Source organism: Cololabis saira, chromosome 8, assembly GCF_033807715.1.
Source record: "Cololabis saira isolate AMF1-May2022 chromosome 8, fColSai1.1, whole genome shotgun sequence".
In the NCBI taxonomy this organism is placed as follows: Eukaryota; Metazoa; Chordata; class Actinopteri; order Beloniformes; family Belonidae; genus Cololabis; species Cololabis saira.
Window position 1 is genome coordinate 7,201,695 of NC_084594.1, and position 16,069 is coordinate 7,217,763.

At 46.0% G+C, this 16,069-nt stretch overlaps 1 protein-coding gene across 2 annotated transcripts in view; it reads right to left on the reverse strand.

The window, feature by feature from the left end:
* The window catches only part of LOC133448268 (filamin-B-like), a 75,236-nt gene that overhangs the window by 11,652 nt on the left and 47,515 nt on the right, over positions 1-16,069 (reverse strand). The window contains exons 24-37 of one of the 2 annotated variants that reach the window (XM_061726639.1): positions 13,044-13,158; positions 12,071-12,271; positions 10,409-10,582; positions 10,008-10,331; positions 7,098-7,389; positions 6,858-7,011; positions 5,400-5,589; positions 5,059-5,306; positions 3,719-3,802; positions 3,235-3,337; positions 1,598-1,738; positions 1,149-1,277; positions 345-518; positions 105-263 (exon numbers count right to left, since the gene is read on the reverse strand). In XM_061726639.1, coding sequence (XP_061582623.1) covers positions 105-263; positions 345-518; positions 1,149-1,277; positions 1,598-1,738; positions 3,235-3,337; positions 3,719-3,802; positions 5,059-5,306; positions 5,400-5,589; positions 6,858-7,011; positions 7,098-7,389; positions 10,008-10,331; positions 10,409-10,582; positions 12,071-12,271; positions 13,044-13,158 — 2,488 coding nt within the window. The remainder of the gene's footprint in view (positions 1-104; positions 264-344; positions 519-1,148; positions 1,278-1,597; positions 1,739-3,234; positions 3,338-3,718; positions 3,803-5,058; positions 5,307-5,399; positions 5,590-6,857; positions 7,012-7,097; positions 7,390-10,007; positions 10,332-10,408; positions 10,583-12,070; positions 12,272-13,043; positions 13,159-16,069) is intronic. The other variant, XM_061726640.1, reaches the window with a different exon arrangement.

Sequence of the window (16,069 nt, forward strand, 5' to 3'; positions counted from 1 at the left end):
GTCTGATTCATTTTTGCACAGCCGACCGCTCCCAAGCCTAAAAGAGATTTCTCCCAAAACACCATCGTTAACCGGTTTTCCCGCCTATAAAAACGCGCGGTTACCGATGTGGTTGTTGGGCATCCTCTTCAGCAGGCAGGGCTCGTCGCGGCCCGACGGCGCCCTGATGCTGGCCGTAAGCAGGCTCAGGTCCGTCTCCGTGATGTCCAGGGAGAAGTCCGCCGCCGAGCCCAGTTTGACCTGGGAGCGGCGCTGCTTGTCCTCTGAAACCGACACAAACATCCTGGAGATTAACTCTTACTCTTACAGCAGAAACAAACCCTGCGTGCTGCTGGCAGACTGACCGATGATCCTGGCCGTGAAGGGGCTGCCAGCGATGTGCTCCTCGTTGTACTTCACCAGGATGTTGTAGTCTCCCGGCAGCGTGGGCATGTAGCTGACGCTGCACGTCCCGTCCTTGTTGTCCACGCAGTTGATGTCGGCCTTGGACGGACCCTCGATGGCCAAGTCCAGACCTCCTGGACAGACGGAGAGAAGCCCGGAAAGAGAAGAAAAATCCTCCTTTAAATATAATCTAATCCATTATTTATTACTATTATCTAATTACTCTCTTTGTCTTTCAGACTTTTAAAACTGAACATTGTATTATTCGATATTGTAAAAAGGGTTTTACATATCCATCAACTTTTCTTCTTAGGGTTTGTCTTTAATATCAGAAATTGCAAGTGAAAGTTACTTTTTTTAAAAAGTCATTTTTTCATCCATCCATTATCTTTATTATCTATCTATATACATTTTTTCATTAAAATAAATATTCTAAATGTCATTTTCATAAAAAATAAATCTAAATTAGTAATTTTCATAAAAATTTGTCAAATTCATAAATAAGATTTTTTTCATTAAAAGTTCTAAATCTGTAATTTTTTTAATTAAAACATTTGAATTTGTTATTAATTAAAAACCTAATCTAAATTTGTCATTACATAAAAATTAGTTATTTTCATTAAAAAATTCATCAAATTTGTGATTTTCATAAAAAAAAAATCATCAAAATGTGTCTTTTCATAAAGAAAATTCATCTAAATTTGTCATTTTCATAAAAACCCTCCTAAATCTGTTTTTCTGAATCCATGCCATTTCCCACGAACCTTCAGAGGCGTCATCCGTGTAGACGGTGAACGTGGCCGGCTTGTTGGCGACGCCGTAGCTCAGGCCGGGACCGTAGGCCGTGACGTTGGGGTTGCTGACGTGGTTCACGTAGAACTGGAGAGGAGACTCTGCAACACAAACACAACCTGGTGACTAGTGCTTCTCGAAATCAAGATTTATATTTATAAAAGTATGTTTATTTACTATATCGTCACTGATTTATAAAAGTTTAACCTTGTTAAGGACCTACACAACGTTTTTACAGCGTTTCTCCTGCGGTTCTCTTCCTCCCCACCAGGTGTCTCCATTCAGTCACGTATGAGGGAACGTGAATCAAGCTGTCTAAGGTGTGTGTGTGTGTGTGTGTGTGTGTGTGTGTGTGTGTGTGTGTGTGTGTGTGTGTGTGTGTGTGTGTGTGTGTGTGTGTGTGTATTGTGTGTATACGGACCTGGGATGTGGGTGCCGTTGTACTTGATGTGCATCTCGTGCAGACCGGCCTCCGTGGGGGAGTACTGCACCGTGACCGTCCCGTCCAGGTTGTCTGCGATCAGCGGCTGAGCCGATTTCCCCGATGGCATCAGAACCTCACCTGAGAGCAGGATTACAAGCACAAGTGGGTTTTTTGTAAGACTTGGATCAAATAAACTCTATTGCTGACTTTGCAGCTTCAAATCAGACCAAGAAAGTGGACCAGAACTCATCTTTTACCTCGACAGAGAAGACCATCAATAAACGGACACTCGAGATTTATACTGTATTTGTGTCTTTGTGGTTATAGAAAACAGGAGAGAGAGGAAGATTATGTTCAAGCCTTCTTCATTTTACATGATACAGTTAAAAAGGTAGAGCGTTTCTTTCCTCCAAATTTTGCTTTTAAAGGGTTCAATTCCCGCCGGGGACGCTGAAGTTAGTTCCCCCATGACTTCAGCACCTTTCTGTGTGGAGTTTGCATGTTCTCCCCGTGTTCCCTTGGGTAGCTAATGTGAGCTACCCTCACAAAACCATGGAACAGTCCTGGGCTATACATGCCCCCTCTGGCCAACCGGGGCGCCAGATGGGGTGGGGAGGATCCGGCCGGAATAACGTGATCCTTCCACGCGCTACGTCCGGCCGGAGAAACCCTACCCTGTCTGGTGAAAAGAAGCGGCCTGCTCACTCCTCAGGTTAAGGAGGAGACCTGAGCTCAATGTAGGAACTCCCGGGGTTGGTAGAGGAGGCAATGCCCATGACTGACTTGGGTAGAGCACTGGGTGATAAAATGGGGAAAGAAAGAGGAAAAATCGGGGATAAAAATATTAGGAAAAAAGAAAAATACGGTGGCCGAGACCCGCCATTGCTGAAAATAAAAGTAACGCTGCAAACAGAAACAAACGCTGCTGCAAATAAAATACACGCTGCTGCAAATAAAAGAAACGCTGAGAATATAAAGAAACCCCGCTGCAAATAAAATAAAAAACAACGCAAATAAAAAAGCCACAACGGAAGTGAATTACCGGGGACTGTTTTTGCCGATGCACTGGTGTTTTTATGTGAGAGGACACCGGTGTTGTTTTTGTTGTTTTTATCATTAATAATAATGCCAAGAACAATCTAAAGCGTGGGTAACAATAGTTATTTGGATGAATGTGAAGTTGAAGCTGTATGTGGTGGTCAGGGACTTCTCCTCTCACGTAATAGTCCCCGGTAATTCACTTCCGTTGTGACTTTTTTATTTGCGTCGTTTTTTTTATTTGCAGCGTGTATTTAATTTGCAGTGGCGTTTGTTTCTGTTTGCAGCGTTACTTTTATTTTCAGCAATGGCGGGTCTCGGCCACCGTAGAAAAAGGCTGGATGTCCACAACCAAGTCCCAAAAATGAAAAGACGCCACCATAAAAAGCAGGAGGAGAGAAAAAAAAGATATCTGTTGAAACCTCACATTTAACAAACATTTCTCAGTATTTTGGATCCATCTGAAAGCTGATTTATTGCTAGAGCACTCGTGCAGGCTGCCGTTGCCCTTAGCTACGTATCTGACCTAAAAGTCTCTAACACAAACTGAACGTAAGAACGGGTCAGAACCCCCGACGGACCAACCCGTCCCTCACCGGTAATCTCCCCCTTCCTGAAGGAGAAGGGGATCACCATGTCGAACGGTCTGAAGCCGCTGCCGTTGACGCTGCTGCCGACCGACGCGTAGTCCTCGGTCACCTGGAGACGAGAAGAGGCAGATAAAAAGTGTTACGCATTTTTAGAACGGGTAGAAATTACTTTTAGAAAAATGCTTTGCTTTAAAAAACATGCTGCTGCTGCATCCAAGCCCCGCCCACTCAGGCATCCTGGGAAGAGCAGGCGGGCAGGAAGGAGGAGGAGCGTATGATGCGGCCACGGCGGCGGAGGAAGAGGGAGAAACACCCAGAACCACCTTCGTTACAGCGTCTCGCCACGCTAGGAATTTGCTGCGATCTCATTGGCTGAGACGAGGATGGAAGCGATGACATGAGCAGCCAAAGTGGTTGATTGAGGAAACGCAAGAGAGGCGGTGTGCGTGCACGTGTGCGTGCATGTGTGAGGGTGTGCGTCTCGGTGTACCCATGGCTGGAAGCCGACTCCAGGGGGAGCGGCGTGATTCTGCAGGGACGTCTGCTGATGCATGATGGGAACCTCATCGGTCGCCTGAGGACACGACAGCAGCGGTTAAAACAAAACAGCTACAAACACGAGTTTAGGCCCAAGTCAGGGAATCTACCCGGACGCCGTCAGTTCCTCCGGGCAGAGCTGCAGGAACGAACCGGTTAGGGATGTCCAATCCAGATCCATTTGATTTTGAGTATCGGCCGTGTCTCAATACGATACTTTTGTAAAACATTCAAAAAATTAAACAAATGCAAAGGAAGACGACTCCTGACACTTTGTTCGGTTTTCAGTCACTTTTGTAACTTAACTTATTTATTTACCTCTGCTGTAACGCTGCTTTGTGCAGATCACCACAAACAAACAACTTTATTGAACTCATTTGGGTCAAACTATCATTTTAGTTTTTTAGTTTTAGTCACGTTCATTCTCCTTTTAGTCGTGTCAAGTTTCAGTCGACAAAAAGTCTTGAGCCTTTTAGTCAGAATTGTCCAGGACCATTTTAGTCTAGTATTTAGCCAAACCCATTTTACAATTCAAACAAGGTTATCTTATTATATTATTGCTACCTTAGACTCGAGAATATATTCATTTCAGATACAGAAGACTCTAATTTGAGTTTACAACATATTTATTTTTCCGCATTTCTCCTGATCTTTTTTTCCTACGACACATTGGGTTTTCTTTTCCACGTCTATGTAGGAAAGTGTATCCAAAGATGGTTCTTCTTCTTCTTCTCCAGCCCCAGAGCAGATCCCCACGTTTCTCTATGTAACTTAGTTTTTAACTGACGTGAACCTAGAGCTCTGCGTTAACGGCATCAGCCTCTAACTCTGCAGCTGCATCTTCTGGATCTGATTCCTGCTGCAGCGACTGGGATTGAGGACTAACGTCACCCAGTAGAACTAAACCAGAGAAACTACTGAAAACATGGACATTAAACCAGAGAAACTACTGAAAACATGGACATTAAGGATCTTTGGTAGAACATTTCGTCTCGTTTTGGTCAACGAAGATGAAGACACATTTTAGCAGAGTTTTTATTGTGTAATCTACATTTTAGTCTCGTTTTTATTCGTCTACGATATTGCATCATATATTTAATAATCGTTATCGTCACATGACCAGCATTTTGGTTGAGTCTCGTCTTCCTCAGGTGATAAAAGTTTGTTGATGATATTTAGTCATAATTTTCTTCGACGAAAGCAACTTTACTCCGCACCCAGACCTCACTGTTCAAAATAAAGAGAATGAAATATAAATCTGATCCCTGATCAGGAGGCAACTCTGCATCTTACCATGACTCTGAAGGGGCTGTGCGGGACGTTCTCTCCTCCGAAGCGGACGTAGATGACGTAGTTTCCGGGCGCCGGGGCGGTGTAGAAGATGTCGAAGGTTCCGTCCTGGTTCTCCATGACTTCGGCCAACACCTCGCTGCCGTCGGGCTGCACTACCACGCAGCTCACCTTGCCCTTGCCGGCGCCCTTGGCGTCGACCACCAGCCCCATCTCCTCGCCGATGGCCACCGTGGGCCCGACCCCCGGACCTGCAAGGCCGAGACGCCGTTAGACCGGACCCTCGCTGTTACCGTGGCGACCCTCGCCGTTACCGTGGCGTTTCCCCCCCGAGCCTCACGTACCGCTGACGGTGCACTTGCTGGCGTCGCCGCTCGCCGTGGCGCGGACCCGGTAGGGCGACGCGGGGATGTCGTCGCCGCCGTACTTGATGACGATGGTGTAGCGGCCGGTGCGGTCGGGGATGTAGGACACCCGGTACGTGCCGTCGCCGTTGTCATGGATACTGGCCTGCTTCGGGTTACCGTCCTGGTCCTGATGGAGGAGGAGAAGAACCGGTTAATGTCTTATTCCGGCGGCCTTTGGTCACAAGCCGATGACCGGTTACGAAGTGCCGTTTCAGCACCATGGACAGCAACACTCACAAAAAATGTTCAATACAAGTTAAATGTAGTTCGATATGTGAAATAGCGGAGAAGCAGCCGCCAGAATAAAAGAATAAAACCTAACTCGAGAAGACGTGGCTACGGAAATTGGCAAGCATGGTTGCATGGTGGAGGGAGAGAAAACTTAGAGGCTAAAGTCATCACTGGGATACGACACCAAGGTGTTGCGGAAGATACGAGTGATGGGATAGGAGTTGTATCGGACCTCCAGAAAGTCCGCCTAAGCATATTTTTACATTTCTGCAAGCTATTTTTATTTGCTATGCATCAAAACAACCCATATAGGTCAATCTTTAATAATCTGGATTAGGCCTGTGTTGAAAAAAAAAACAAAAAAAAAAAAACGATTTTCCGATTCTAAATCGATTCTCAGATTAATTCCTAAAAATCGATTCTTATGTCTAAAGATCGATTTTTTTAATTTTTTTTCATCATTACATTTTCGCCCGGGGAACTTTAATCCCAGTAGTCGGACACAGTTTGTCATGACACTTCTGAAAAATGCCAGGTGCTTCATGGCAATATGTGTGCGTGGTGACATAAATAAATTAGATAAGCTAAAATGATTTGTTTACTGCATGAACTGTTGCAATTTCTTTCTTTTTGCACTTTAAATGGATATTGAAAGGCCTGTTTGAGTTATTTATTTCTTAGTTATTTCACAATAATTATTGTGAAATTATTATTTCACTAGTTATTTTACAGTCGTATAATTCAGGCAACAGCTCAAAAAACCTTTTAAATAACACTAAGCCAAATCAATATCCAATCGGATCGAATCAAATGGTGATGATCGATTCTGAATATTAAGAATCGGAATCGAATCTTGACATTTGAAACGATACCCAGCCCTAATCTGGATGTTACAAGTCCATACTAACTAAATAAATTGCTAAAAAGTGCAAATAACTACTAAAAGAAATGTAAATCGTTTTTTAATTTTTAATTATATGCATATTTTTCTAAATGCAGAAATCTCAGTTAGATCCCTCAAAACTGTTACTGGAAAAAAGTAACACAGAAGGCTTTCATACCCCAGGAAATTTATCTGGAATGAATTCACCCTTTAGTTTTTGAGATTTTATAATTTTATACATGGCGTTTAGATATCGCCTCTTCACCCGGCGCTGCACTGACCGTGATGAGCACGCTGAGCTGGCCCTGGCCGGCGTCCTGGGCGTCGATGCTGAACTCCACGGGGAAGCTGGCGGCGACGCCGCTCGTCAGGCCGGGGCCGCTGGCCCGGACCTTGCTGGCGTCGTGAGTCGGCAGAACCCGGAACTTGAAGGGGCTGGAAGAGACCGGAGCGGGTCAGAACCAGGTCAGAACCCGCCGCCGCCTGCAGAGACGCTGGTCTGCGATGACACCACCACGTACCTGCGGGGAACCTCCTCCAGCGCGTACTGCACCGTCACCGAGTACTGCCCCGTCACGGACGGCGTGTAGGACGCCGTGTGGGTCCCGTCTCCGTTGTCCGTCACCTCCACCGGCTCGGCGACGCCCTTCGGACCGGCCACGCTCACCGCCAGCGGCGCCTCGCCCGCCTTCCTGCAGTCCACGGTGAAGGATTGTGGGATATTGGCCCTGACGCCCGACCCCACGCCGGGGCCGGAGACCCGGACCCGGCTGGAGTCCACCACGTCCTTCACCGGGACCTTGAACGGACTTCCTGGAAGGAGAGAAACACAAAACGGTATTGAGTCCCAACCGACCCTTCATGAAGCCCCGCCCCCGTTGCTATGACAACTCTCCGTCCATTTCCATTGTAAAAACTGGGTTTTACATCAGTTTATTTCTAATTATTGTACCAAAGAAAATCAACAGCAACTAGATAAATAAAAAGAAACTTCAGATACCGTGAATTGAGTTTAAAAAAGGTTTTCAGCAAAAACGAGATATTTTGATTAGTTTAATATTTTTATCCAAAGCAGATATTTTTCACATGTTACTAGAAGGCTCATATTGCTGAAATGGAAAGACAGATCTCCAACTTTCAGTCAACGGATCAGAGATCTGACTCTAGAAAAGATCTGATATGTTACAAAACGCCTCAACCAGTTCTGGATCAGGTTGAAAAGATAGATGCCTCAGACATTTCCCATGTATAGATGTGACCCCTCCTTCTCTTTCCTTTCCCCTTCTTATTTTTGTATGCTTGTTTAAAAAAAAAATAATAATAATTAATCACATTTACTCCTGAACCTGTGACGTGGACGTGTGGTGCAATGGGGTGGGGATGTGTTGAGATGTGTTGAAATGCATGTCAAATTGTATCTTGTAAAATTTAAAAAAACTAATAAAAATACCTTGAACAGACATTTTTCATAATTTACTGTTGTTTTTGGGATGAAATATAATCCTGTGATTCTCTCTTTTACAAATGCCCCGAGCACACCGCTTAACCATTTTAAGATAAATAAAACGCAGTTTTATATTTATTTCACGGTTGTAGCTGCTGCCGAGCTGACTTTGATTAGGAAGTACAGATCAGACTTCTGCCAGTCTGGGGATAAAAATAGTAAACTTTTTCCATCGATGTGAACGAGAGAGACGGCTGTTTGGTCCAACTGGATATTCTGACCCGGATGTTGCAACGTAGGACGATGTTTCTGATTGGTCAGTCAGGGACCAATCAGAAGGCTGACTAAGGGTCAATTATCCACCGGGGGTAGCAAAATATTAATGTCCATCCCAAATAAAGGCCGGGTTGTTTTTCTGGTTGCCAAAAGAATATTCTACCATATGAAAACATATCTAATATACCTAAACACAAATGACCTTGAACGAATTGAAGCGTGACTATTTAAAGGAGACCTATTATGGATCTAATACCTATTTTAAACAGGCCTTGAATGTCTTAAAAACAAGCTTTTGATTGTTTTTGCTAAATAAATTAGAAATTTAGCCTCTAAACCATGTCTTTATCTTCCCATTCTCTAACCTCATTATCTATGAGGGATTCTGAGTGGGCGGGGCTATGATAATGAGGCTCTGTGCTGATTGGCTGCCTGAATGACGCGATACACCGCTACGAAAAAATGGCGGAAGCTCCGGCCGGCAGAGTTAGTTGTGAGCGTGGTTTCATGTATCGGAGGCCAACCTATGTAAATTGCATTTTGGTTACGCAACGAAAGGGAGCAGAATCTAAATGGCTCGTAGATCCACATCAGACTGGACGGCTCATCCGGGCGGCTGTACAGACACTGCAGAATTTGGTTGCTTTCCTCCTTCTCTGAGTTGGCAGGCTGAGGGGAGACCACTTTATGTTAAAGCAAGAAAATAGGCAAGAAATAGGTCCCCTTTAACTTTAGAGAGACCTCACTGATGACGTGTTATGAAGTTGAGCGGCTCGTGTATTGTAATGGGAAATTTTGGTATAACAATGTTTTTTTGCTTTAACACTAATACACAAATCCTGTTTTCAAGTGAACATTCCTTGGCGAGGTCATGCTCCTTTGACATAGAGTCTAGCACGGTTGCCATGGGTGATATTTTGTCTAGTTGTTCCCAGCCTGCCCATTATAAGATAGCTTGTGCTTAAACATTGGTTGGGGCATTTACGGCTGACTGTTCGTCTGATCAGATCGGCATTGTGTGACCCTCCATTCATTGAATGTTTTTCTCTTTTCATTAAAACTTCAGAAAGACAGCTGAGTGTATCCTGACATTCATTTTTGAACACCTTTTTTTTTTTTTTTTTTACCTTAATATTAATGATTGATACCATGACGGTAGAAACCAAAGGCATAAATGTGCATTATTACTATATTTAATATATATACGCATACGTATGCATACACATACATAAATATACACATACAAATCCAGTGATTATTTTTTTTTTTTTTTTGGGGGGGGTGGATAGGGGGTGACGACATCCACTGCCAATCCAGGAAGCAGGAATACACGGAGACACACGTCAAGCACTGGAAATCTCCAACAAAAAAACCACAAACAAAACACGAAACCGGCACGGAGCCGACCAAAGCACGAACAGCAATCGACCTAAATCTTGAGATCTGATCGCAGTCTGAGCTAAGCTACCGCTACCCCTACCTAACCCCAAAAACTACAGAGCCAGCATGCAGGTGAACAAGCCAGTGTGTATGTCTATGTGTGTGTATGCATGTATATATATATGATCATGCGTGTGTGTGTGTGTGTGTGTTCACCTTTATTGAACGAACAACAATTTTTGCCACCACAGTATCAAAGAGGCGTTTCAGCACCACGGACAGCAACGCGGCTTCTCAAAACAAATACGATGTTAAATTGAGACAGTCTCACCTCGGATGTGCTCGCCCCCGTAGGTGATGTTGACGTCGTACAGGCCCGGCGTGAACGGGACGTACTCCACGCTGCAGCTGCCGTCCTTGTTGTCCTTGCAGGACATCTTGGACTCGGACGGGCCCTCCACGGTGATGCCGAGCCCGCCGATGCCAGCGCCCCTGGTGATGATGCTGAAGTTGTTGGGCTGGTCCGTCAGGCCCTGCTGGAGTCCGGGCCCGGTGGCCACCACCCTGCTGGGGTCGCACCCCTCACACACGGACACCCGGAACGGGCTCTTGGGGACCGGGGAGCCGTCGTACTGAACCTCCACGGTGTGGACGCCTGAAAACGGACGCACTGACGGTGAAGCAGGAATCACAAGCAGACGGGTTCTGTTTAAGGGGCGCCGGTTCTGGTACCGTTCTCAAACGGAGTGTACTCCACGCTGTAGGTCCCGTCGGCCAAGTCGTTCACCACGCACTCCGTCAGCCCCCCCGACGGGTTCCGGACCTCCGCCTTCACGTGGTCCCCACCGCGCTCGGCCAGGGGACGAGCGTCCACCGTGAACTCCGTGGTGGCTTCTCTGAAAACAGCTGGAGAGGAGAGGATCCGTTTACATCTGGACCTGACGACCCGGCAACTAAAGCTGCTTTTGTCAACGAAAATTATGACTACCGGTAAATATCGTCATCAACGAACCAGACGTATAAAAACGAGACCAAAATGTAGATTACAAAATAAAAACTCTGCTAAAATGTGTCTTCATTTTCGTTGACCAAAACAAGACAAAATGTTCCAACAAAGATCCTTAATCTCCATGTTTTCAGTAGTTTCCTCTGGTTTAGTTCTGCGGCTGGGTGACGTCACGTCCTCAATCCCAGTCGCGGACACAAAATCACAGGAAAAACAAATGTTGTAAACTCAAATTAGAGTCTTCTGTATCTGAAATGAATGTATTCTTGAGTCTATAAGGTAACAATAATAGAATAAGGTAACCTTGTTTGAATTGTAAAATGGGTTTGGTTGAATACAATCTTTGATTTAGATCACGTTTACACATAGCCGGGTATTTACAAAAACGGATATTTCCCCCTCTACGTTTTGAAAAATACCATCATTTACACGAACCTGCATAAATACGCTGTTAAGGTGCTACGAGCAGCCAAACCTACAAGGGGCAGTGTTACGAGAAGCATAAAGTCATGCTAGCCAATCAGAATCCTGGAAAAAAACAACAAATGACACAAGTAACTTCCAGTTACTTCCAAGACGGAACGAGTCTTTCGTTTGGATTGACTGAGAAGTGGAGTTACTTTTAAGTGTGACTTTAGAATATAAGTAATATAAATAATATTGACGGTGGCCAAACTAATCGTAAACACAGGTCGCACACATGATGCTGCACTGCAAAAACTCAAAATCTTACCAGGAATATCTGTCTTATTTCTAGTCAAAATGGCTAATTTTTTGTCAAAAAATCTCATTACACTTAAAACAAGAGTCATCACCAGATAAATAACTTATTTGACAATTTTCACCTGTTTCAAGTAAATCTTCACTCTTTTCCAGTGAGTTTTTTTTACTAAAAATTAAACATTTTAACTAGAAATAAGACAAATATTCTTGTTAAGATTGAGTTTTTGCAGTGTGGTGACGTTTCTGTGGCATAATTTGACGTTCTGAAGCCTAAATGTCTGTTTCCCTCCGTTTACAAGCAAACGTGAAGACGGAGTTTTTGCAAATCTCCACTTTGGCCGGAGTTTTCAGAATTGATGGTTTTTGTGACTTTGAGCTCCGTTTTCATGTAAACGAACGGCCAAAACGCATCAAAACACCACCGTTTTTGCTACGTGGAAACGGGGCCTAAAACTAGACTAAAATGGTCCTGGATAATTCTGACTAAAATAAGACTAAAATGCTCCGACTTTTAGTCGACTGAAACTTGACATGACTAAAAGGAGAATGAACGTGACAAACTAATAAAAACTAAAATGATAGCTGGACCCAAAGACTAGACTAAAACTAGAATTGAAACAGGCTGCCAGAAACACTAGCGGCAGCAAAGGTGGAGCCTACCGCACCTCGTCCCTCCACTCCCGGTCCAAACACCTTGACCTTGGACGTGTCCACAGCCGGGTCCACCGTCACCTTGGCAGGGAAACCGGGGACGACCTGGCCGCCGTACTTCAGCAGCAGCGTGTACATGCCGGCCGCCGGGGCGACGTACGTCACCGTGTACGACCCGTCTTCGTTCTCCACCACCTCGGTCTTCGCTTTCAGACCTGGAACAAACAGAAGAACCAACGTTTCCATCTCTGTCGGTTCTGCATCCTGCAACGCCCGAGCAGCCGGATGAGGTCGCTCCTCGGACGTAATGGGATGCATAAATGCAAGAAATTGATGAAAACTGGTGCAGATTGGGTCAAAGGTTCCCTTAACCCTTTATGACTGTCTGAAGCACCAGCGCGCCCGTTTGCATATCGATTTTTGTACAATTACAACCAAATGAAACAGAGCAATAATTCATTCTGAATGTTAAAAAGGAAGAGTTTAACTTGCATATACTGCATTTAGTTTGTCCCAGCGTTTTAATCAAATCGTTTGGAAGGAGAAAAAAAACAAAAAAAAAAAAAAAAAAAAAACTCTGCATAATCCAGTAAAATTGCGCACACGGAAATTTAAAATCAATGAAGATGCGACATCTAAACGCGACATAACATGATATATTTCAAAAACTTCAAATTCATTCCAGAAATTTCTTGTGGATTGAAAGCTTTCTGTGTTACTATTTTCCATTGACAGTTTTGAGGGATCTAGCTGTGGGATTTCTGTATTAAGAAAACCTTTTTTGGTAGTTATTTGCACTTTTTAGATATTCATTTAGTCAGTATGGACTCGTAACATACAAATTATGAAAGATGAGCTTATCTGGGTTGTTTTGATGCAAAGAAAATGTAAAACTATGCTCATGCGGACTTGTTCTATGGTAGGACATAAAGTGTTGATGCCCAACCAGATCTTTACGTGGGGCTACTGGACCAGAGCTGCAGTTACCTGAACCCTTGGGAGATCCAGGACCGCTTGAGCCCGAGTCTGGGGAAACCTCCAGGGTCAACTGGCCCGGTCCGGCCTGAGAGCAGTCCACATCCACAACACTGGTCTCTCCAACCTGGACGGACGTGAAAAACACCAGATGAAGACTCAAAACCAGATACCAGAATGGCCCTAGCTAATCACTTTTCTCTGCCTATGCCCAGAACCAATGCATTGAAAAAAACAGTAATGTATAGAGCAGTCGCACACTGGAACCATCTCCCCCCATGTATAGTTGCAATAATCAAGGTGACAAGTTTTAAAAGGAGACTGAAGCAGCTGTGGTTCAGAAGGAAGTCATGATCGGTCCTACAGTAGGTATATATTGTGATTATTGTGCAAATTGTAAGTATATTGCTGATCCGGTCCCCAGCTGATCCGGTCTCCGCTCTCCCGCCGCCTGATGCCGGCTCCCCCGCCGCAGCGGTCGCCCCAGCTGATCGGACAGCCCCTGTCACTCCGCCCCACACTGTTGCTGTCCCCACAGCTACATCCAGCCTAGCCTCCTCAGTCTCCGCTTCACACCCGGATCCCCTGGCTGGAGTCACATGGCTCTTGCAGGGGGCCAAGCCGAAGCCAAAATGGGTGACTAAAAGCCGAATTTCAGAGGCAACTTTCACCCTTAACCCGAACCCGAGGCTCGGGTCCCTCACGTCCACCCCTATCCAAACGGCACGGCCCGCAGTCAATGGGAAAGAGCGAGGAACACCCAACCCGCCCCCCTCCTCCCCCCCTCCCCCCCTCCCCCCTGCGAGCTCCAGCTGGGAAACAAATACAACATCCTGAGCCTTGAGGATTTCCCTCAACCTGTCCATCCTTCTCCAGCCAGCCCCGTCACAGCCTCGCTGCCAGCAGCCCGAGGGGGTCGTGGGTCTGCTTCGGGTCCTCCATCGTCCCGGTCTGTGACCACCTCCTCCTCCCGTCGCAAAATTGTGAAGGAAGCTGCTCTCAGGGCGCGACGCTCCAGTGGTCTACCCCGCTGCAAAGTGGCCGCAGCTGCACCTGCAACCTCGTCAAGGTCCCCTCCAACAGAGGACCAGTGCCTGCCGCCCCGCCCTCCCCCACCCCTGTTTCCCCCAACCACCGCTATAGTGGGGGACTCCATAATTAGGAATACGCGATTTTTCAACGCCTCCACGCACTGTTTTCCAGGGGCCACAGTCACAAAAATGATCAAAATACTTCCAGGTTTACTCCAAACACTTCCCCACTCCATTAAACGTATCATCTTGCACCTTGGGACCAACGATGTGTTCCGGAGTAACCCCGACGTGCTGAAACGGGACTTCAACAGCCTGTTTGCCATCCTAAAAAACTGTGGAAAATCAGTCTTCATCAGCGGCCCTCTGCCCACCCTGGGCCGCGGTGAACAGAACTTCAGTCGCCTCCTTCACCTCCACTTCTGGCTCCAGGCTGTCTGCGGTATCCATGGCTTTCATTCCATTGACAATTTCAATTTATTTTGGAACCGCCCTTCATTCTACCGGCACGACGGACTTCACCCGAGCAAGCTAGGCAGCCGCATGCTTACAACAAACATACAGCGCACTGTACACACCATTGACTACATACAGGACACTCATGCATGACTATTTACATGCCACGCCCACTCCCCCGTGCCACCAGTGCTCCTCCTACAGGCCCCTGCTGTCATTACACCCCCTGCTGTCGGTCGCCCAATCGATACCATTATAACTGTCAGACCCCTCCGTTTCCATGTGACTTTCAAGGAGCCACGCCCCCCTCCCCGCACAGACCGCCGTATCAATCCTGTCGATCACAGTGTACTCTCTACCCTGCCCAAAGCAGCTGCATATATACCACTCACCTGTCTCAAACTCTGTCTTCTCAATATCCGATCACTAACCAATAAGGCCCTTCTCATCTCTGATCTCATCACCGACAAAACTCTGGACATTTTCTGCCTCACAGAGACATGGCAACAGCCGAATGATTTCACTCAGTTAAATGCAACCACCCCACCTGGCTTTTCCTTTTTTAGTAAACCCCGCGCCACTGGGAGGGGGGGGGGCCTGGCTCTCATCTACCGTAAAAACATAAAAGTCACTGCTCTCACTGTCCCCCAACACTCCTCCTTTGAATGCCTAGCTGTAAAACTCTCTGGACCCAAACCCATCATCATCATTACCATCTACAGACCACCAAAACCCTCCGCTGTTTTCCTTACTGAATTCTCATCACTGTTAACATCTGTATGCACAATGTCCCCCACTGTTATCCTCCATGGCGATTTCAACATTCATATTGACGACCCATCCTGCACCCTGGCAAACGACTTCACATCACTTCTGAACTGCCTTGGTATCACACAACACGTCAACCTACCAACACATAACAAAGGTCACATTCTCGATTTAATCTGCTGCACAGACATAATTCCCGCCAACCTCACTATCATGGACTTCCCCATCTCGGACCACAAAGCCATACTTTATGACATCCACACCCATTTGCACAAAGTCAAAGAACAACGGATCATCTCCTTCAGAAACATCAAACACATCAACCCCACAGATCTCTCTACCCTTATCAGCTCCTTCCCCAATCCCCCCTCATCCCCCTCCCCTGCCGATCTGGTACAACCCTACAATAACTGTCTCTCCTCCTCTCTCACTGCCCTGGCTCCACTGAAAACCCGCTCAGTTTCATTTACCCACTCTGCCCCCTGGTTCACCCCTGACCTCCACCAGCTCAAATCCACAGGCCGTCAACTGGAGCGACTCTACAAAAGGACCGGACTCACTGTGCACATCCAAATGTACTCCGATCACCTTCAGCTCTACAAAAATGCACTTAATACCGCCAAATCATCATATTACTCCAACCTCATTACTTCTGCCACAGGAAACAATAGAGTCCTTTTTTCAACCGTCAACCGCTTACTTCAGCCTCCAAAAACCCTCCCTCCAGACATCTCCACTGACCAGTGCACCGCCTTCCTGGACTTCTTCAGCTCCAAAATCAAC